General features: G+C 46.8%; 1 protein-coding gene across 2 annotated transcripts in view; it reads right to left on the bottom strand.

Moving 5' to 3' along the window:
* Positions 1-18,826, bottom strand: part of MDN1 (midasin AAA ATPase 1) — a 476,296-nt gene that overhangs the window by 215,260 nt on the left and 242,210 nt on the right. For both annotated transcript variants that reach the window (XM_073589565.1, XM_073589566.1), the window contains exon 51: positions 13,295-13,427. In XM_073589565.1, coding sequence (XP_073445666.1) covers positions 13,295-13,427 — 133 coding nt within the window. The remainder of the gene's footprint in view (positions 1-13,294; positions 13,428-18,826) is intronic.

The raw sequence follows: 18,826 nt of genomic DNA, 5'->3' as shown, positions 1-18,826 counted from the left end.
AGGTCTCTGGCTCCACTGTCTCTACTATTTCCCCTGACCTCCAACCCCGCCATCTACATCTCTGAAGTGGCGTCAGCACAATCTACACTTGTTCCTGTGTTCCTGTGGCTCAGTCCCATCAGTTTATCCCCTGATGTGTGTCCGGCAAGGTCTCCTGCTCTGTCCACATTCCCATAACCAGTAGTGGGAATGAGGACAGAGCTGGCGAACTTGCCGGACAAACATCAGGAGATCAACTGACGGGACTGAGCACCAGTAACACAGGAACAAGTGTAGATTGTGCTGACGCCACTTCAGAGATGTAGCTGGCGGGGTTGGAGGCCAGGGTAAATAGTAGAGACAGTGGAGCCAGAGGCCTAAGTGGAGCATGGTTAGAATCAGTAGTAGTCAACAACCTCCATAAAAACCGCTGCCCATTGGCCTCTGCATGCGGCATGCGTAATCCTGGGCTCCAACAGTGTCAGTTGGTGTTCAGAAGTGTCGTCTCCACAGAGCCAAACACATTCGTTCAAGTGTTAGTGGGGTTCAGCACTGCCAGCTGTTCCCCTGCTGTGGAGATGGCAAGTCTCCTGCTGCCTACACCTGCCAAAATCCAGTAGGCCCCAGCCTGCTCCACGCCTGATCCTGGGCTCCAACAGCGTCAGTTGGTGTTCAGAAGTGTCATCACCACAGAGCCAAACACATTCGTTCAAGTGTTAGTGGGGTTCAGCACTGCCAGCTGTTCCCCTGCTGTGGAGATGGCAGTCTCTCCTGCTGTCTCCGCATTCCAAAGACAGTAGGCCTCTGCCTACACCCTCCTATTTCCTGGGCTTCAACACAGCCAGTTGTAGCTCGGAAGTGCCGTCCACACGGAAAGAGACACTTGCTCCCGTGTCTCAGTGGGGTTCAGTAACGTCAGCTGATCCCCTGCTGTGTGGATGGCAGTCTCTCCTGCTGTCTCCACATTCCAAATACAGTAGGCCTCTGCCTACACCCTCCTATTTCCTGGGCTTCAACACAGCCAGTTGTAGCGCGGAAGTACCGTCCACACGGAAAGAGACACTTGCTCCCGTGTCTCAGTGGGGTTCAGTAACGTCAGCTGATCCCCTGCTGTGTGGATGGCAGTCTCTCCTGCTGTCTCCACATTCCAAATACAGTAGGCCTCTGCCTACACCCTCCTATTTCCTGGGCTTCAACACAGCCAGTTGTAGCGCGGAAGTACCGTCCACACGGAAAGAGACACTTGCTCCCGTGTCTCAGTGGGGTTCAGTAACGTCAGCTGATCCCCTGCTGTGTGGATGGCAGTCTCTCCTGCTGTCACCACATTCCAAATACAGTAGGCCTCTGCCTACACCATCCTATTTCCTGGGCTTCAACACAGCCAGTTGTAGCTCGGAAGTGCCGTCCACACGGAAAGAGATACTTGCTCCCGTGTCTCAGTGGGGTTCAGTAACGTCAGCTGATCCCCTGCTGTGTGGATGGCAGTCTCTCCTGCTGTCACCACATTCCAAATACAGTAGGCCTCTGCCTACACCCTCCTATTTCCTGGGCTTCAACACAGCCAGTTGTAGCGCGGAAGTGCCGTCCACACGGAAAGAGACACTTGCTCCCGTGTCTCAGTGGGGTTCAGTAACGTCAGCTGATCCCCTGCTGTGTGGATGGCAGTCTCTCCTGCTGTCTCCACATTCCAAAGACAGTAGGCCTCTGCCTACACCCTCCTATTTCCTGGGCTTCAACACAGCCAGTTGTATCTCGGAAGTGCCGTCCACACGGAAAGAGACACTTGCTCCCGTGTCTCAGTGGGGTTCAGTAACGTCAGCTGATCCCCTGCTGTGTGGATGGCAAAGTCTCCTGCTGCCTACACAGTCGTACCACTACTGATTTTTAACCATGCTTCAATTAGGCCTCTGGCTCCACTGTCTCTCATATTTCCCCTGTCCTCCAACCCTGCCAGTTACAGCTCCGAAGTGGCGTCTGCACAATCCACACTTGTTCATGTGTTACAGGTGTTCAGTCCGGTCAGTTAATCCCCTGATGTGTGTCCGGCAATGTCGCCTGCTCTGTCCACATTCCCATAACTAGTTAACTGACCGGACTGAACACCTGTAACACAGGAACAAGTGTGGATTGTGCAGACGCCACTTCGGAGCTGTAACTGGCGGGGTTGGAGGACAGGGGAAATACGAAAATCAGTGAAGCCACAGGCCTAAGTGGAGCTTGGTTAAAATTAGTAGAAGTCTACAACCAATCTTAAAATTTCTTCAATGCAGCCTCAGCCTGCTCCGTGCTTGTCCCTGGGCTTCAACACAGCCAGTTGTTGCTCGGAAGTGCCGTCTTCACAGAGTAAAACACTAGCTCCTGTGTTTGTGGGGTTCAGTAACGTCAGCTGTTCCCCTGCTGTTTTGATGGCAATCTGTCCTGCTGCCTCCCAATTGACAGCACATCAGGCCTCAGCCTGCTAAGTGCTAGTCCCTGGGCTCCAACATCGCCAGTTGCTGCTCATAACTGACTTTGGCACGGGTACTCCCTCCTGCCCAGCTTGGTTCCAGCCCTGCCTGCTGTTTCCGGGAAGTGTCAATGTCAAGTTTGCCACCCCAAGTTGCCATGTCGTGTTGCGGTTGGGTTAGCCGAGGCTAGGGTGCCAGCAGTTTAGGTGCTTCCTATGTGGACTGCGGGTTCTGGTAAGAAAGGCTTGTTCCGTAGTGCCAGTAGGACAAGCACCCCCTGTAGGACTGTGTGATTCGGTAACTGCGACCAGCTTGCGGCATGCCAACTTTGCTTTTCAGGGGTAACTTCTGCTACCCCTCCGGGCTCCAGCACCGTCAGCTGGTTCTCGTCAGAGCCTTTGGCCTAGGTGCCTCCATCTCGGTATCCGAGTTCCGGCAACGTCTGCTGGTCCTTGGTAGTGCTTTGTAGCACAGGTACCTCCTGCTTAGTAACCGGGTTCCAGCACCGTCAGCTGGTCCTCGGTTGTGCCATTGGCTCTTATTCCTTCTGCTGCCCGTCCGGGTGCCAGCACTGTCAGCTGGTCCTCGCTATTTCCATTTGCTCTTGCAGCTTATGCTACCCCTCCGGGTTCCAGCACCGTCAGCTGGTTCTCGTCAGAGCCTTTGGCCTAGGTGCCTCCATCTTGGTATCCGAGTTCCGGCAACGTCTGCTGGTCCTTGGTAGTGCTTTGTAGCACAGGTACCTCCTGCTTAGTAACCGGGTTCCAGCACCGTCAGCTGGTCCTCGGTTGTGCCATTGGCTCTTATTCCTTCTGCTGCCCGTCCGGGTGCCAGCACTGTCAGCTGGTCCTCGCTATTTCCATTTGCTCTTGCAGCTTATGCTACCCCTCCGGGTTCCAGCACCGTCAGCTGGTTCTCGTCAGAGCCTTTGGCCTAGGTGCCTCCATCTCGGTATCCGAGTTCCGGCAACGTCTGCTGGTCCTTGGTAGTGCTTTGTAGCACAGGTACCTCCTGCTTAGTAACCGGGTTCCAGCACCGTCAGCTGGTCCTCGGTAGTGCCATTGGCTGTTGTTCCTTCTGCTGCCCCTACGGGTGCCAGTACCGTCAGCTGGTTCAAGAGGACAAAGAACAGGAAGAGAACCACCAAGATGCAGAACAACAAGAGAGAGAAGACAAAGAAGCATAAAAAAACAAAGCAGAAGAACATTAAGCATAAGACTAATACTCTGAGCAAATGATATTATCTTATTTATAAGCAGAAGACGACTAAGCAGTGTATGGGGGTGAGTCCGTTCCTCCTCGTGGTGCCCCTGGAAAAGGCCTGCTGCTGCAGGCCAAACTGAACGCGGACAAATCCTGTTGTAAATCTTTTGTGACAGGCAAAACGGAAGGTGTAAACTTCTAACTTTTCTAGATAACAACTACAGGAATGCCTGACACAAACAAGAATATGATGAAGAAGAATAGGAAGAAGATGAAGAAGTTGAATATGTAGAATAATAATTGTTGAATAATTAGAATATGAAGAATGTAAGAAAAGGAAGAAGAAGAAGAATGTAAAAAAAGGAAGTAGAAGAATTTAAAAAAAGGAAGAAGAAGAATGTAAAAAAAGGAATAAGAAGACGAATGTAAAAAAAGGAAGTAGAAGAATGTAAAAAAAAAGGAAGAAGAAGAAGAAGAATGTAAAAAAAGGAATAAGAAGAAGAAGGTAAAAAAAGGAAGAAGAAGAAGAAGAAGAAAGAAGAAGAAGAAGAAGAAGAAGAAGAAAGAAGAAGAAGACATACATGTCTGGCAAAATATAAATGAGGCTAACATAGTCAATATCTTTGTAACTCCTAACGTCTTTAAAAAAAAAGTTTAATTCATGCTATTCCATTTGATTGGGCTAAACCTCTATGGCTTTAATGTCTCCTCCACCTCCCACAATATATTAAACATTATTCTTAGTTGTTTTTCTTCATGTAGAATTAACCTACAAGGAAAAAAAGGGTTTTTTTTAATTCCGATATTTTGGCCCCATTGACTTGCATTGGTTCCCGGTATCGGAATCGGCGATACCGATACTTTTTTTTTTTTTAAGATCGGCCAATCCATTCCGATCCGATATTTTCAAGTATCGGCTGGTATCGCTCAACTCTAGTCTCTAGTTGTTTGTGCAGGATGGGTCGAGAGCAGGTTTCTTTAACCCCTTCACTTCCAAGGGTGGTTTGCACGTTAACTCCCGGGCCAATTTTTACAATTCTGACCACTGTCCCTTTATGAGGTAATAACGCTGAAACACTTCCATGGATCTCGGTGATTCTGACATTGTTTTCTCGTGACATATTGTACTTCATGTTAGTGGTAAAATTTCATTCAAATAACTTGTGTTTATTTGTGAAAAAAACGGAAATTTGGCAAAAATTTTGACAATTCCACAATTTTCCAACTTTGAATTTGTATGCCCTTAATTCACAGAGATACGGCACACAAAAAACTTAATAAGTAACATTTCCCACATGTTTACTTTACATCAGCACAAATTTGGAACCAAAATTTTTTTTTGTTAGGAAGTTATAAGGTTTAAAAGTTGACCATCGATTTCTCATTTTTGCAACACCATTTTATTTTTACGGACCACATCACATTTGAAGTCACTTTGAGTGGTCTATATGATAGAAAATACCCAAAAGTGACACCATTCTAAAAACTGCACCCCTTAAGATGCTCAAAACCACATTCAAGAAGTTTATTAACCCGTCAGGTACTTCACAGGAATTTTTTGAATATTTAAAAAAAAAAAAAAAAAATGAACATTTAACTTTTTTTCACAAAAATAATACTTCAGGTTCAATTTTTTTTATTTTACCAAGGGTAACAGGAGAAATTGGACTGCAAAAGTTATTGTGCAATTTGTCCTGAGTATGCTGATACCTGATATGTGGGGGGAACCACTGTTTCGGTGCATGGCAGAGCTCAGAAGGGAAAGAGCGCCGTTTGACTTTTTCAATGCAAAATTGACTGGAATTCAGATCGGACGCCATGTCACGTTTGGAGAGCCCCTGATGTACCTAAACAGTGGAAACCCCCCACAAGTGACCCCATTTTGGAAACTAGACCCCCCAAGGAACTTATCTAGATATGTGGTGAGAACTTTGAACCCACAAGGGCTTCACAGAAGTTTATAACGTACAGCGGTACAATTGAAAAATCATATTTTTTTCCACAAAAATGATCTATTCACCCCCAATTTTTATTTTCCCAAAGGTAACAGGACCCTAAAAGTTATTGTGCAATTTGTCCCGAGTACGCTGATACTCCATATGTGGGTGTAAACGACTATTTGGGCGCATGGCAGAGCTCGGAAGGGAAGCAGCGCCATTTGACTTTTTTGGCTGGAATTGAGATCGGACACCATGTCGCGTTTGGAAAGCCCCTGATGTACCAAAACAGCGGAAACCCCCACAAATGACACCATTTTGGAAACGAGACCCCCTAAGGAACTTATCTAGATGTGCGGTGAGCACTTTGAACCCCCAAGGGCTTCACAGAAGTTTATAATGACCGGGTGTGAAAATAAAAAAATCGTATTTTTTCCACAAACATGATCATTTAGTCCCCAATTTTTTTTATTTTCCCAAGGGCACCAGGAGAAATTAGACCCCAAAAGTCGTTGTCCAATTTATCCTGAGTACCCTGATACCCCATATGTGGGAGAAAACTACTATATGGGTACACGTCGGGGCTCGGAAGTGAAGTAGTGACGTTTTGGAATGCAGACTTTGATGGAAAGGTCTGCGGGTGTCATGTTGCCTTTGGAGAGCCCCTGATGTACTTAAACAGTGGAAACCTTCCACAAATGACACCATTTTGGAAACTAGACCCCCTAAGGAACTTATCTAGATGTACGGTGAGCACTTTGAACCCCCAAATGCTTCACAGAAGTTTAACACGCCCGGGCATGAAAATAAAAAAATCATTTTTTTTCCACAAAAATGATATTTTTGCCCCCAATTTTTTATTTTCCTAAGGGCAACAGGAGAAATAGGACCCCAAAAGTTGTTTTGCAATTTGTCCTGAGTACGCTGATACCCCATATGTGGGGGTAAAACACTGTTTGGGCGCATGGCAGAGCTTGGAAGTGAAGGAGCACCATTTGACTTTTTCAACGCAGAATTGGCTGGAATTTACATCAGATGCCATGTTGCGTTTGGAGAGGACCTGATGTGCCCAAACAGTAGAAACCCCCCAATTCTAACTCCAACCCTAACCCCAACACATCCATCCATAACCCTAATCTCAGCCCTAACCCTAGCCCTAATGGGAAAATGGAAATAAATACTTTTAATTTTATTAATTTTCCCTAACTAAGGGGGTGATAACGGGGGGTTTGATTTACTATTTATGGCGGTTTTTATATTTGGCAGCTGTCACACGCTAAAAGACGCTTTTTATTGTAAAAATAGTTTTTGCATCACCACATATTGAGAGCTATAATTTTTCCATATTTTGACCCACTGAGTCATGTGAGGTCTTATTTTTTGCGGGACGAGTTGACGTTTTTATTGGTATCATTTTCGGGCACGTGACTTCTTTTGATCGCTTTTTAATCCAATTTTTGGGACGCAGAATGAACAAAAAACAGCGTTTCATGAATTTCTTTTGGGGGGTGCGTTTACACCATTCCGCGTGCGGTGAAATTGATAAAGTGGGTTTATTCTTCGGGTCAGTATGGTTACGGCGATACCTCATTTATGTCTTTTTTTTATGTTTTAGTGTTTTTATGCAATGAAAACAATTTTATATAAAAAATAACCTAAAGAGAGTTAACTAATGGGACAGTTTTATAGGGCGGGTTGTTACGGACGCGGTGGATACCAAATATGTGTACTTTTATTGTTTTTTTTTTATTTCCAAAAAATGAATTTATTAGGGAATATTTTTTTTTTGTAATTTAGCGATTTTTTTAAAATTATTTTTATTTTTTTATTTTTTTAATTTTATTACATTGTCCCAGGTGGGACATCACTGTCCTGTGACAGATCAGCGATCTGTCACAGGCAGTGCTGCAGCCAGGCTTCCTCCTTGCCTGCGCTTTGCAGGCATGAGGAAGCCAACTGCCTGCAGGCCCCCCGAAGGTCCCCGTCGCCATCTTGGATTCGGGGACCTTCAGGGAAGGAGACCCCCGCAGCAGCGCTGCACATTGCGCTGCTGTGGGGGGCTCAGGGAAGCACGGAGGGAGCCCCCTCCCTGCCGATGCTTCCATTTAACCCCTGGTACACCGCGATCGTGTTTGATCGTGGTGTGCCAGGGGTTGTGTCGGGGGCGGTCCGTGACCGCCCCTGACACATTGTGCCGGGTGTCAGCTGTGATAATCAGCTGACACCCGGCCGCGATCAGCGGCGCTCACCACGTGGGCGCCGCTGATCGCTATGACGTAATATTCCGTCCATGGGAATTAGGTCCCAGGTCACATGGACGGAATATTACGTCCATTGTAGGAAAGGGGTTAATAATGGAGTAATGATAGAGTGTTTGAAGGAGGACGGGAAAATGCCTGAGGAGAGGGAGAGATTAAAGATTGTAGTTAGGCGAGTTGTGACGACTGGAGAGACTGGAGGAAATGTGAGGGAATGGGGTCGGTAGTGCATGTTGTCGGACGAGAAGAGAGGAGTGTGGACACTACTTCTTCTGTGATGGGATCAAATGTGGAAAGTGAGCCAGGGAAAATGCAGGTAGGGATGGGAGTCACAGCACTTGGTGGTTGGGAGCGTATTTCCTGACGGATATTATCTATTTTCTCTATAAAAAGGGAGGCCAGGTCATCTGCACAAATGCCTGAAATAGGAGCTTGTGCTTTTGGCCTGAGGAGGGAGTGAAAGGTGTCAAAAAGTTTCTTGGGTTTGTTGGCTAGCGAGGCGATCAGGGTGGTGAAGTAGGTCTGTTTGGCGAGGTGAAGGGCAGAGTTTTAGGTTCTTAACATAAATTTGAAGTGGATGAAGTCTTCTGGTGTGCAGGTTTTTCTCCATCGGCGTTCAGCACTCCTAGAGCATCGCTGGAGAAATTGAGTTTGCAATGTGAGCCAGGGCTTTTTTACTGTGTGGAATTAAGACAAAAATGTAATGTATGGATTATTAATGTAGAGGTGTTATTATTTAGACAAATTATCGAGATGTGATGGGAAAATTGTGAGGAGCAGCAGTGTGTGTGGGAACATATTATGCTGATGGACAGTGTAGAAGACATTATGGAGGGGGCATATTATGGAGAGGGGCCCAGTGTGGATGAGAAGTTATGAAGAAGGGGCAGTGTGGGGGAAATATTACGGAGAGGTGCAGTGTAGGCAAGATATTGGACAGGGGCAGCGGGGGTAGGTATTATAGAGAAAGCTAGTGTGGGGATGATATTACGGAGAAAAGTAGTGTGAAAGACATGTTATGGAAAGGAGCAGTGTGGTGGACATTTTAGAAAGGGCAAATATTAGAAGAGGGCTAGGGTGGAGGAGATATGGAGAGAGACAGTGTGGGGAAATATCGTGATGAGAGGCATTGTTGGGGATATTATGGTGAGGCAATGTGGAAGGATATTATGGAAAGACTCAATGCGGGGGGATATTATGGAGAGGCGCAGTGTAGGGGACATTATGGAGAGGGTCATTGTGGATGACATTATGAATAGAGGCAGTGTGAGGGACATTATGGAGAGGGGCAGTGTGAGGGACATTATGGAGAGGGGCAGAGTGAAGCACATTATGGAGAGGGACAGTGTGAGAGACATCTGGAGAGGGGCATGGTGGAAGAAATTACGTAGAGGGGCAGTGTGGCGCACTCCGAACACTGGCTGTTTCTCGAGCTGTCATCTGCATCACAGAGCGAGAAACACTGGCGGCTCTGATCAGTGGTAAGCAGGGTCGGACTGGGGTGTCTAGGGCCCACCAAGGGAATTAATTTTAGGGACCCACCTACAGTAATGTACAACTCAACATTTAGGCTTTGAGACCGCGGAATTACACCATGGGTTCTTTTGCCGTATATCCCACGCCAAATCTGCATCATTTCAGCATCCTAATTCTACTAAAAGCTGCACCATTGTTCATATGCTGCAGATCTTTCCGCACTACGATTCATTTAATCCTTTAGGGCCGCAGGCCTGTTTTCACCTTAATGCCCAGGCCATTTTTTGCAAATCTGACCTGTGTTACTTTGAAGTTAAAATGTGACCCCATTTTGGAATCTACACCCCCAAGGATTGACGTAGGGGGTATAGTGATCACTTTGTCCCAACAAGAGTTCCATCGTAGATGCTACACAGCCTAGCCAATCGAAGCGTTCGTATCTGCAGGGGGGGCTAAAATTCGCCCGGACTAGCCAGGCAGCGTTGCTGCCTGTCGGTCTTAGCGGCGAAAGCCTCCCGGTACCCGTGCGATTAGCTGCCCCAATAGGCAGCACAGGTCCCCAATAGGCAGCATTGGTCCCTATAGGCAGCACAGGTTCCCAATAGGCAGCACAACTCCCCAATAGGCAGCACAGGTCCCCAAAAGGCAGCACAGGTCGCCAATAGGTAGCACACGTCCCCAATAGGCAGCACAGGTCCCCAATAGGCAGCATTGGTCCCTATAGGCAGCACAGGTCCCCAATAGGCAGCACAACTCCCCAATAGGCAGCACAGGTCCCCAAAAGGCAGCACAGGTCCCCAATAGGTAGCACACATCCCCAATAGGCAGCACAGGTCCCCAATAGGCAGCACAGGTCACCTATAGGCAGCATTGGTCCCAAATAGGGAGCAAAGGTCCCCAATAGGCAGCACAGGTCCCCAATAGGCAGCACAGGTCCCCAATAGGCAGCACAGGTCACAATAGGCAGCACAGGTCCCCAATAGGTAGCATTGTACCCAATAGGCAGCACAGGTCCCCAATAGGCAGCATTGTTCCCTATAGGCAGCATTGGTCCCCAATAGGCAGCACAGGTCCCCTATAGGCAGCATTGTTCCCTATAGGCAGCATTGGTCCCCAATAGGCAGCACAGGTCCCCAATAGACAGCAGAGGTCCCTATAGGCAGCACAGGTCCCCAATAGGCAGCACAGGTCCCCAATAGGCAGGCACAGGTCCCTAATAGGCAGCATTGTTCCCCAATAGGCAGCACAGGTCCCCAATAGGCAGGCACAGGTCCCTAATAGGCAGCATTGTTCCCTAATAGGCAGCACAGGTCCCCAATAGGCAGGCACAGGTCCCTAGTAGGCAGCACAGGTCCCCAATAGGCAGGCACAGGTCCATAGTAGGCAGCACAGGTCCATAATAGGCAGCACAGGTCCCCAATAGGCAGGCACAGGTCCCCAATACGCAGCACATACAGACAGTAACTCACTGACCCGGCGTTGGCCTGTGTACCAGATACACAGGCGACAGGCTGCAACGCGTCTGACTCTGAAGAAGAAGAAGACTGTCACTGAAATCCCGCGGCCGCGGTTGAGGCCTCCTGGATGGCCAGGCCCTGCACCGCCCGTCCTGCTCCTCCGGCCTCCGGGTGTGCGCAAATCACCGGTCCGTCACGCTGCCTGGGCTCAGCTCACATTGACTTGACAAGTCTGGGCAGTGGCGGTGACTCCTCCAGCGAGCTCCAGTTACCCGCCAATGCCGCACTGCGCGCAGGAATCAGTGCACGGGGCGGGGGCCTCCGGGGTGTGCTGTGCTCTGTCCAGTAGTCAGAGACAGAGCAGAGAACGACCCGACATATCAATGTGCGGTATCCGGCGCGGCAGGCGGGACTAGGAAGCAGAGCAAGAGTCCTCCTCTGCTCCTGCTCCTTGCCGGCTGCACTGCAGGAACATCAAAGTACCGGATCGCGGCTGTGAATCTCCCCGTTTCGGGGAACTGGCTGCTTTTTTAACAACCGGTTCCACCGAACCGGGGAGAACCCGCTGAATCCCACCCCTGGGCAGGGCCGGCTCCAGGTTTTTGAGGGCCCCGGGCGAAAGTCTCAGTTGGCCCCGCCTTAACACATACCACGACTCATGCCGTGTGACATCCGTGGTGACGGCCAAAAAAGGACTTCTCTCTGTGTGGATCACACGGACACGCATGTGATCCACACGTACACTCGCTCTGTGGCAAAACACGTTCATGTGATGGAGGCTACTGATTAGTAGTGTACGCATGAAAGAAAGAAGAGAGGGGAAATAAAGAACAGAGAAAGAAAGAGAAAGAATGGAAGGAAGAACAGAGAAAGATACAGAGAGAGAAAGAAAGAAAGAACATAGAAAGAACGAACAGAGAAAGAAAGAAAGAAAATAAAGAACAGAGAGAAAGAAAGGAAGAACAGAGAGAAAGAGAAAGAAAGAGGGGAAAGAAAGAACAGAGAGAAAGAAGAAAGAAAGAAAAAGAACAAAGAGAAAGAAAGAGTGGACAGAAAAAAAGAACAGAGAAAGAAAGAAAGAAAGAAAGAAAGAGAGAGAAAGAAAGAAAGGGGAATAAAGAATAGAGAGGGAGAGAAAAAAGGGGAAAGAAAGAACAGAGAGAGAAAGAGAGTTGACAGAAAAAAAGAACAGGGAGAGAGAGAAAAAGAAGGAGGGGAAATAAAGAACAGAGGTAGAGAGAAAAAGAAAGAGGGGAAAGAACAGAGAGGAAGAGGGGAAAGAAAGAACAGAGAGAAAGAAAGAGAAGAAAGAGAGGAAAGAGAGAACAGACAGAGAGAAAGAACAGAGACAGAAAGAAAGAAAGAGAACAGAGAGCGAAAGAACAGAGAGAGAAAAAAAAGATTAGGGATGGGATGACGAGGGATACAGCTGTTTTTATTTTTGTTTTTTTACAGGAGACGTTGGCATCAGTGTAATTGAGCGTTAGGTGAGTATAACTGTGTTTGCTATTTTTAAAGTGTGGGGTTTTTTTCAAATAAGGACTGTATTTTGGCTGTGTGTGGATTTAAAATTTAACTATAAGATCAATAATAAATAGGTGTCTTTTAAACGTTTCTCCATTACTATGCCATGCACTTGATGTCACCGGACAATACAATGGTAACACCAACCCCACAAATATGAACCCCATTTGCCACCTCCACAGGGCAAGTGGGAATAGCCGGACAAAGCACCAGAATTGCACAGATGTGCATTTTCTGGGTTGCTGCTGGATGCTATATTTAAGCTGGGGGTGGGGAAATATCCATGGCCCCTTACCAGCCTCAAAATAGCAGCATCCCCTGTCTGCTTTAGCTTGGTTGGTTATCAAAAATTGTGGGACATCACTCCGTTTTTTTAAATTATTTAAATAATTTAAAAAAAAAAAAAAAAACGGAGTGGGAACCACTCTATTCTTGATAATCACCCTTGCAAAAGCTGACAGCTAAGGGTTGCAGCTGGCAGTTTTTCCTGGCTGGTTATAAAAAAAAAAATACAGGGGAACCAACTTTGTTTAAAAACTTTTTTTTACTTAGCGTGCATGTTGATGAATACTCCCATCAGCCATGCCCGCGCTCGCTGTTATTAGCGTAAGCAGGCGTAGGCTGATGGGGGTAGTAGTCCCATCAGCTGATGCTAGTGACCGAAGGTAAGAAAAAAAAAATTCAACCCCGGTCACAGCTGCAGGCTCACGCTGTCATCTGAGCCGCTGCTCTCTGACCACCAGTAATGATTTTACCGTTGACCAGAGGCAGTGTTTGCACATGACAGGGTGGCAAACACTGGATGTTGGGGGCCAACCATTCAAGTGAATGCGGTCTTGGTTCAGGTTCTGTTCTGGAACTCATACTGAACTTTAATTTTTAACTGTTCGGCTGAACCCACCGGATCCGAACATCTAGGGGGTTCACCCATGGCCACTGAGTTGTATTTATTTTGTACAATGCGGGCTAAGAAAATGATATATACACACAAATATTGCACATTTAAAACTTACCTGTTAATTACACTATCCAACTGGCTAAATATTTCCATATCTGGTTCCATGCCAGTATCGATTGTAAGGGAGTGTTTCATGAGGTTTAACAATTGCATATTCCAGCGAGGATCAATTGGGACACAATTGTCACCTGCATTTAAAAAAAAAAAAAAATACATAAAATGTCAGTAATTTTTTTTTTTTTTTTTTACACACAATACTCTATGTTCACTGGTTTGTCCCACCACTTTATTGCTTAGCCTGCGGTCACTCTGTGAATCCTCCCAGCACTGGGAACGGCAGTCACATGACCTCAAGTATGTGATATGCATACTACCTACCAGTCAGAATCTGGTGTGCTCAATACAAGTGTACTGCGGTAGACCAGAAACAGTCTTGTCAGGTTCTTCCCAGGAGTATGCATATGTAATACTTGCGGTCACATGACAGCCGTTCCCAGCGTGGATACCAGCAAATTCTCAAAGTGCAGTGTGTGCGCCGAGAGGCTTCACAAAGAGTGACTACAGACTTGTCATTGTAGACCTGACAAACGCCTTAAATCAAGATCAAGCTGACATAGTTAAAAGTTTTGCAAAACAAGCACTGAACTTTAGTTTTCTCCACAGCAATGTGGCACCGTGAAAGTGAATCATGAAGCACTATGTAGCTGACTAATAACAGGAGAGGAACCATACACCCATTAAAGCAATTTCTCCAGAATGCTGGCAGAAATCGCTTTTAAATTATGCAAAGTTGTGTGAGTTGTGCAAAAATGTTGCAAATTTTGGTGGTTTCATACAAGTTTCTCCTAGTTCAGCCAAACTGGGCAGAGCTGGGGTTGTGGTACAATCAGAGAGTTTGTTTAATTCATGAAGAGCTGTGGCGTTCCCTACACCAGAAATCTTCGTCTAGTCAACTCCTGGATTAAGATTGGTGGCATAGCACACGGAGGCGGACGCCACTCGTCACTGTGAACTTCTTCATGAATCAGGAGCCTCTGACTCCACCATGCCGCCCTCGTCAAAACCAGCAAAAAAAAACCAAAAAAAACACTCATCTTTATGAATTGGGGTCTAAATATTTTAAAATTGCAAAGGAAACCAAATCACACCATTTTTAGACTTTTTTCATGATGTAAATGAGCAAGAAGGATGGCAATGAATAGCAGATCTGTTGAACAGCTGATATGATGTCTAGTATTTTTAGGTTATTCTTAGAGAGTTGGTAGTCAAAATGTTGTTAATACTGAAGGACAAATCAGCATCCCATAAAGGAAGAGCCCAGAATAAGAAAAACAATGAAACAGAAATCTATCAGTAGTTTTATTTTAGCTGACGTGTAACATGTCAATCTTCACAGACCAATCATAAATAGCAAGTCATTCACAAAATGACCACAATAAAATTTTTGAGAAAAAAAAGTTTGTCTTTTTGTTGAGTTCACTGAGAAATCGTTGAGGTCAAAGTGCTGACTCAGACACTTTTTTTTTTGTTTTATCAAAAGTAGAGTATAAATAAGATGTCCTGGTTCTGTGGTAGATCTGGACTGAGGATTGCTTGCCCTCATTTACCAAGGTTTGGACAATCTGTTATAAAAAAAAATATCTGATTGCTGATAACTTCAGGTAAACAGCTATGCCGGTAAACATTGTGGCCCCAAACAATGGTAAATGAGGAAGATTCTTGAGTTAAAAGATGATCTTTAAGATCAATTACACATGTGGTCAAAATTGTTGGTAACCCTCGTTTAATGACAGAAAACAGGATTTTTAGTTGCTTACCGTAAAATCTGTTTCTCTGAGCCTTCATAGGGGGACACAAGAACCATGGGTGTACAGTCATGGCCAAAAGTTTTGAGAATGACACAAATATTATATTTTCACATGATCTGCTGCCCTCTGGTTTTTATGTGTGCTTGTCAGATGTTTTTATCACATACAGAAATATGAATTGCAACAATATTATGAGTAACAAAAGGTTATATTGACAGTTAGAATGAGTTAATGCAGCAAGTCAATATTTGCAGTGCTGACCCTTCTTCTTCAGGACCTCTGCAATTCTCCCTGGCATGCTCTCAATCAACTTCTGGATGAAATCCTGACTGATAGCAGTCCATTCTTGCAAAATCAATGCTTTTATTTTGTCTGAATTTGAAGGTTTTTGTTTGTCCACCCGTCTCTTGATGATTGACCACAAGTTCTCAATGGGATTAAGATCTGGGGAGTTTCCAGGCCATGGTCCCAAAATCTCTATGTTTTGTTCCCTGAGCCATTTAGTTATCACCTTTGCTTTATGGCAAGGTGCTCCATCATGTTGAAAAAGGCATTGTTGATCGCCAAACTGCTCTTGGACGGTTGGGAGAAGTTGCTCTTGGAGGACATTCTGGTACCATTCTTTATTCATGGCTGTGTTTTACGGCAAGACTGAGAGAGAGCCCATTCCCTTGGCTGAGAAGCAACCCCACACATGAATGGTTTCAGGATGCTTGACAGTTGGCATGAGACAAGACTGGTGGTAGCGCTCACCTCGTCTTCTCCGAATAAGCCGTTTTCCAGATGTCCCAAACAATCGAAAAGGGGATTCATCAGAGAAAATGACTTTACCCCAGTCCTCAGCAGTCCACTCCCTGTACCTCTTGCAGAATATCAGTCTGTCCATGATGTTTTTTCTGGAGAGGAGTGGCTTCTTTGCTGCCCTCCTTGAGACCAGGCCTTGCTCCAAGAGTCTCCGCCTCACAGTGCGTGCAGATGCACTCACACCTGCCTGCTGCCATTCCTGAGCAAGCTCTGCACTGGTGGTAGCCCGATCCCGCAGCTGAAACACTTTTAAGAGACGGTCCTGGCGCTTGCTGGTCTTTCTTGGGCGCCCTGGAGCCTTTTTGGCAACAAGGGAACGTCTCTCCTTGAAGTTCATGATGATGCGATAGACTGTGGACTGAGGTGCAATCTTTCTAGCTGCGATACTCTTCCCTGTTAGGCCATTTTTGTGCAGTGCAATGATGACTGCACGTGGTTCTTTAGAGATAACCATGGTTAACAGAAGAGAAACAATGATGCCAAGCACCAGCCTCCTTTTAAAGTGTCCAGTGGTGTCATTCTTACTTAATCATGACAGATTGATCTCTAGCCCTGTCCTCATCAACACCCACACCTGTGTTAATGGAGCAAACACTGAAACGATGTTAGCTGGTCCTTTTAAGGCAGGGCTGCAATGATGTTGAAATGTGTTTTGGGGGATAAAGTTCATTTTCTAGGCAAATATTGACTATGCAAGTAATTGCTGTTAAGCTGATCACTCTTTATAACATTCTGGAGTATATGCAAATTGCCATTAGAAAAAATGAAGCAGTAGACTTTGTAAAATTAATATTTGTGTCATTCTCAAAACTTTTGGCCTAGACTGTATGCTGCTGCCACTAGGAGGCTGACAGTATGCACATAAAGTTAGCTCCTCCTCTGCAGTATACACCCCACCGACTGGCACTAAGTTAATCAGTTAGTGAGAAAGTAGTAGGAGAAGCACCAAGATAGAAAGAACAAACAGACAACTCAAACTATACCAAACAGACAAATCAAACCATAACATTAGCACACAGAAGAAGGAACAAGAGTTGTAAAAACATGGGAGGGTGCTGTGTCCCCCAATGAAGGCTCCGAGAAACAGATTTTACGGTAAGCAAATAAAAATCCCGTTTTCTCTATCGCTTCATTGGGGACACAGGAACCATGGGACGTCCAAAAGCAGTCCCTGGGAGGGAAACAGCAGAAACCTCCATTCAGGTCGGAGAACTCACCACTGCCACCTGCAAGGTCCTTCTGCCTAGGCTGGCGTCCGCTGAAGCGTAGCTATGGACCTTGTAAAATTTGGCGAACATGTGAATGGAAGACCAGGTTGCCGCTTTGCCAAGTTGTAGGGCTGATGCCCCATGGGGTACCTCCAAGGAGGCGCCCACTGCCCGGGTAGAGTGAGCCTTAATCCAAGGGGGAGGCACTCTGTTCTTAACCCGGTAAGCCTTCAAAATTGCAGTTCTGATCCAGCGAGCAATCGTAGCCTTGGAGACCGGCAGGCCTCTTCGCGCACCATCTGGAATGACGAATAGGAGATCCGTCTTCCTAAAGGAGGCGGTACTAGCCAGATAGATCCTCACCACCATGACCAGGTCTAGCTTGTTCAATGAAGGCTCCAGAGAATGAGTCGGAGCAGGACAGAAGGAAGGGAGGACAATGTCCTCATTCAAGTGAAAAGTGGATACCACCTTAGGAAGGAAAGAAGGTGGAGGCACGCAGCACCACCTTATTCTGGTGAAGAACCGAGAAGGGGGGGGGGGGAAAGGAAAGAGCTGGTAACTCTGAGATGCGTTTAATGGAGGTGATAGCCACAAGAAACTCCACCTTCCATGACAGAACGGACAGGGAGACCTCTCTGAGAGGTTCAAAGGGAGAACCCCTCATGACCTCCAGAACAAGATTGAGGTCCCAGGGGTCCATGGCATTCCGGTACGGGGGAGCTGTATGCGCCACTCCTTGAAAAAAAGTTCTGACTTGAGAACGGGAGGCTAAGGACTTCTGAAAGAGGATGGAGAGGGCTGATACCTGACCCTTTAGAGAACTAAGGGCAAGGCCAGCATCAAGTCCCGCTTGGAGAAAAGCGGAAAAGGAAGGTAGAAACAAAGTCATCGGAAGAATGTCATTGGACTCACACCAACGGAAATAGGCTTTCCAGGTCCGATAATAGACCCTGGAAGACGATGGCTTCCTAGCATGGATCATGGTGCGTATCACCCAATTGGAAAAACGGGACACTCTCAGAACCGCGGTTTCAACAGCCACACTGTCAAATTGAGTGACCGAGAACTCTGGTGGCAGATTGGTCCTTGTGACAGAAGATCTGGCCTGTATGGGAGCCTCCAAGGGGTGTCCGCCAGAAGATTGACGATCTCTGCAAACCGAGACCTTCTGGGCCAATCCTGTGCAATCAGAAAGCCGGCACCCCTTCTGCTTTGATCTTCTTCAACAGCCTGGGAAAAAGGGGAAGAGGAAAAAGGTAGGGAGGCGCGAATTGCGACCAAGGAATGGCCAGAGCATCGGTACCCACTGTGAGAGGGTTGCGGGACCTGGAGACGAACCGTGGACGCCATGAGGTCTACATCCGGTGTTCCCCAATGAAGGCAAATCTGATGGAAGACCTCCTGATGCAGGGACCACTCTCCTGCCGCGAGACCCTCGGGGCTGAGAAAATCGGAGGCCCAGTTGTCCACGCCGGGAACATGCACTGCGGATATTGCTGCAACCGTCACTTCCGCCCAGAGAAGGATACTGGATACCATGGCCATCGCCAGGGGACTCCGGGTCCCTCCATGGTGATTGACGTATGCCACTGCTGTGGCATTTCCCATCTGAATTCTGACTGGAAGACCCCTGAGAAGCCGTTCCCAGTGACGGAGGGACAGAAGGATGGCCCTTATGTCGAGGATGTTGATCGGTAGAGAGGACTCCTGTGCCGACCAACGCACTTGAACCGTCAGATGGCGAAAAGCCGCCCCCCAGCCGAG

The sequence above is a fragment of the Dendrobates tinctorius genome, unplaced genomic scaffold (assembly GCF_039654945.1).
Source record: "Dendrobates tinctorius isolate UK_male_01 unplaced genomic scaffold, ASM3965494v1 ptg000111l, whole genome shotgun sequence".
NCBI lineage: Eukaryota > Metazoa > Chordata > Amphibia > Anura > Dendrobatidae > Dendrobates > Dendrobates tinctorius.
This window is presented reverse-complemented; position numbering and strand designations above follow the sequence as displayed.